This window comes from Diaphorina citri, unplaced genomic scaffold (assembly GCF_000475195.1).
Source record: "Diaphorina citri unplaced genomic scaffold, Diaci psyllid genome assembly version 1.1 scaffold722, whole genome shotgun sequence".
In the NCBI taxonomy this organism is placed as follows: domain Eukaryota; kingdom Metazoa; phylum Arthropoda; class Insecta; order Hemiptera; family Psyllidae; genus Diaphorina; species Diaphorina citri.
The window spans coordinates 191,300-194,227 of NW_007378155.1; the positions used below are offsets into that span (position 1 = coordinate 191,300).

General features: G+C 43.2%; 1 protein-coding gene across 1 annotated transcript in view; it reads right to left on the minus strand.

Moving 5' to 3' along the window:
• LOC113468394 (zinc finger protein 521-like) overlaps positions 1–1,380 on the minus strand; it is a 2,870-nt gene extending 1,490 nt beyond the window's left edge. The window contains exons 1-2 of the mRNA XM_026825252.1: positions 865–1,380; positions 9–698 (exon numbers count right to left, since the gene is read on the minus strand). Coding sequence (XP_026681053.1) covers positions 9–698; positions 865–1,116 — 942 coding nt within the window. The 5' untranslated portion in view covers positions 1,117–1,380. The remainder of the gene's footprint in view (positions 1–8; positions 699–864) is intronic.
• Between the last annotated feature and the right edge of the window lie 1,548 nt (positions 1,381–2,928).

Here is a 2,928-nt window from a genome sequence, read left to right on the forward strand (position 1 = left end):
TGATTGACTGGTGACTTGTACACAGGTTCATCGACCTCGTTTTTAATTTCAACTTTCACGAAAGTATGGTAATCCATTTTCTCTTTGACATCTGTTTTGCCCTCAGTGTGGACAGAGTCTGTGGACTTCCTCACTCTCCGCCCTGGTAATGTGGAGATGCTGTCTTCGTAGTCCAGCTGCTTTTTCTTCTTCACTCGTCTGCCTCTGCCCAACCCATCTTCTTCTATGTTCGCTTCAGCTGATTCGTTGGGTTCTGTTTTAACTGTTCTGTCTTGATCACATGTTGAGACATCACTTGATTTTCTCTTGAAAGGTCTGCCAAGTTTTTTCACCTGCACAGTTTCAACCACGTTTTCTTTTTTGATGGGAATATCAGCGACGGGTTCTATCTTGACTTTCACTTCAGTTTCGGTTTTAACAGTCGCCTTCGTGGAATCATTTCTTGCTGATCTTCGATTAGGTGTTACTGTGAGTATATTAGTATTGGGTTTGATGTCTCTCTTCACCTTGCCTGTTCCCGCGGGATGTTTCTTGCTGACATGTACATCCAGCGTGCTCTGACTCCTATAGTATTTCTCACACTGCGTACATTGGAAGACCTCATGCTTCTCTAGGACGTGCGCCTTCAGAAGACTACCCTGGTCGAAACACAACGAGCACTGGCTGCACTGGTAGGGCTCTTCACATATCCCGATGTGCCTCCGGGTGATATGCGTCTCTAGAGATTCCAGCAGGGAGAAATACTCAAAACAGATAGCACACTTGAAGGAGCTACGCCCACTTTGCGTGAATTTCATGAGACATTTGAAGAAGTGCTTGCTGAGGTTCTTCTTCTCTATAAACACTTGGGAGCACACGCTGCACTTTTCGTGTGATATGCATCTCTAGAGATTCCAACAGGGAGAAATACTCAAAACAGATAGCACACTTGAAGGAGCTACACCCACTTTGCGTGAATTTCATGAGACATTTGAAGAAGTGCTTGCTGAGGTTCTTCTTCTCTATAAACACTTGGGAGCACACGCTGCACTGGTATTCCAAACCCTGGCTGATCCTCTCCATTTCTTTATTATTTTCTTCGTCCATTTTAAACATCTCCTCGTCAAGGGCTTTCATGAGAAGGATTTCATCTTTTTTCTTTCGCTTGACAATCGGAGCGTCAATCTCCCGCTTTGGTGAGGGAGATTCCACTACCTCTCGCTTGACTTTGTTTAGAGATCCCTTCGGACGACCGCGACCGTCTTTCTTGACGATGACCTCTTCTTGTGAGTCGTCTAGGGAGCGTTTCCTTTTGCCCGTGATAGTTTCGGGTTCAGTTACTCCCCTCTGGCGTGTTCTTCGTTGGAACAGCTGCGTTTCAACTCTTTCTTCTTCTTTCTCTTCGCCCTCTTTTCTCACACAAATGAGCTCTGATCTCGAAATTTGTCGCGACGACCTATGAACTCAAAGCGAGAAAGTTTTAGATAACTTCAGCGAATGCCGAGAAAGGCCAATAAATGGATGGGTGACTTAAACATTATATTGGGAATAAAGGGAGAACGGGCTCTAGTCTTGATTTTAAATGTGAAAGTAAAATCAAATCAAGAAGAATAATAAACTGAATATTAAACAAATTAGGTAGGTACATACATAGGTACTGATTATTGGATGGGTGACTTGAACATTATATTGGGAATAAAGGGAGAACGGGCTCTAGTCTTGATTTTAAATCATTACATAAAATAATCAAAAAATCAAATGAAGAATAATAATAAACTGAATATTAAACAAATTAGGTAGGTACATAGGTACTGATTTTCTCTAATCACTACGGGCTAAAAAATTCCCGGAGGGACGGGCCCAGCTTGTTTGACAGGTCTTCGGATGTGTGAGAAGCCAGTCGCCTATCAACTCTCCCCCAATCTGTCATAGCTTCACCGCAATATTACTACGTAGCCCAGCGTAGCTATCTGTAGAAGTCTACAGGCTTTGTCTATTAATTAAGAAATGGGGTGTGGGGGACCGACAGCGGTGCTCAAAGGCCATCCTAGTAAGTTTGGTTGATAGCGTGTCTGTCTTGTAAGCGCTAGGCCGCGGGTTCACCCGGCCGGGGCGGATTTCATCCTGAACGGATAATGTTCGTTCTCGGAACGGCTGGCTTTCTCCCATTTTTTTTAAAGTTCAAAGCGTGATAATATTACGTTTAATTACTGTTAACTGCTAAGGTCTTATGGTCCCGAAAGTGAAGAGAGAGGACGACACGATCTTTTTTATAAATCAACTTGATACTTCAAGGCCACCTAACGGTATAACTGTTTTCGCTATACATATCTATGGGAAAGAGCAGGCTCAGAAATAGGTAAATTTGGCGTGAAAATAATAATCTCTGCGCCCTGGATCACCTTCAGATCTTTCGTTGTTATTAGGTAAGTTTCGTCCAATCATCTGAATCATCTTCCGTCGAAGTGATAATCTCTGCGCCCTGGATCACCTTCAGATCTTTCGTTGTTATTAGGTAAGTTTCGTCCAATCATCTGAATCATCTTCCGTCGAAGTTCCAATTAACGGTAGAACGACTCTAAAGGTGAAATTTCAGTCGTTTCAGTTAGCGTGCAAGGTAGAGCGCCTGGCTTGTAAGCGCTAGGCCGCGGGTTTGATTTCCGCTTTGGGCGGACTTTACACAGCTAAAATTCGTTCTCGGAACGGCTGGCTTTTTCCTATCTTGTCCTTCTCTCTTCGATTCCGGGACGATAAGACCTGAGTAATTACAGTGTCCTCTATCAAACCTCATTTCAGTCAGTTCCGTTTAGGACCTACTTTGGTATGTGAAAGTGCTTTCATAGGGTGGTCACATAATGTGCTTTCATGAAGTTACATAATACACTTTACATAAAGTCGGTAATGAGACTAATGAGGTAAAATTTCTTCGCCAGACTCCTGGACTAATTG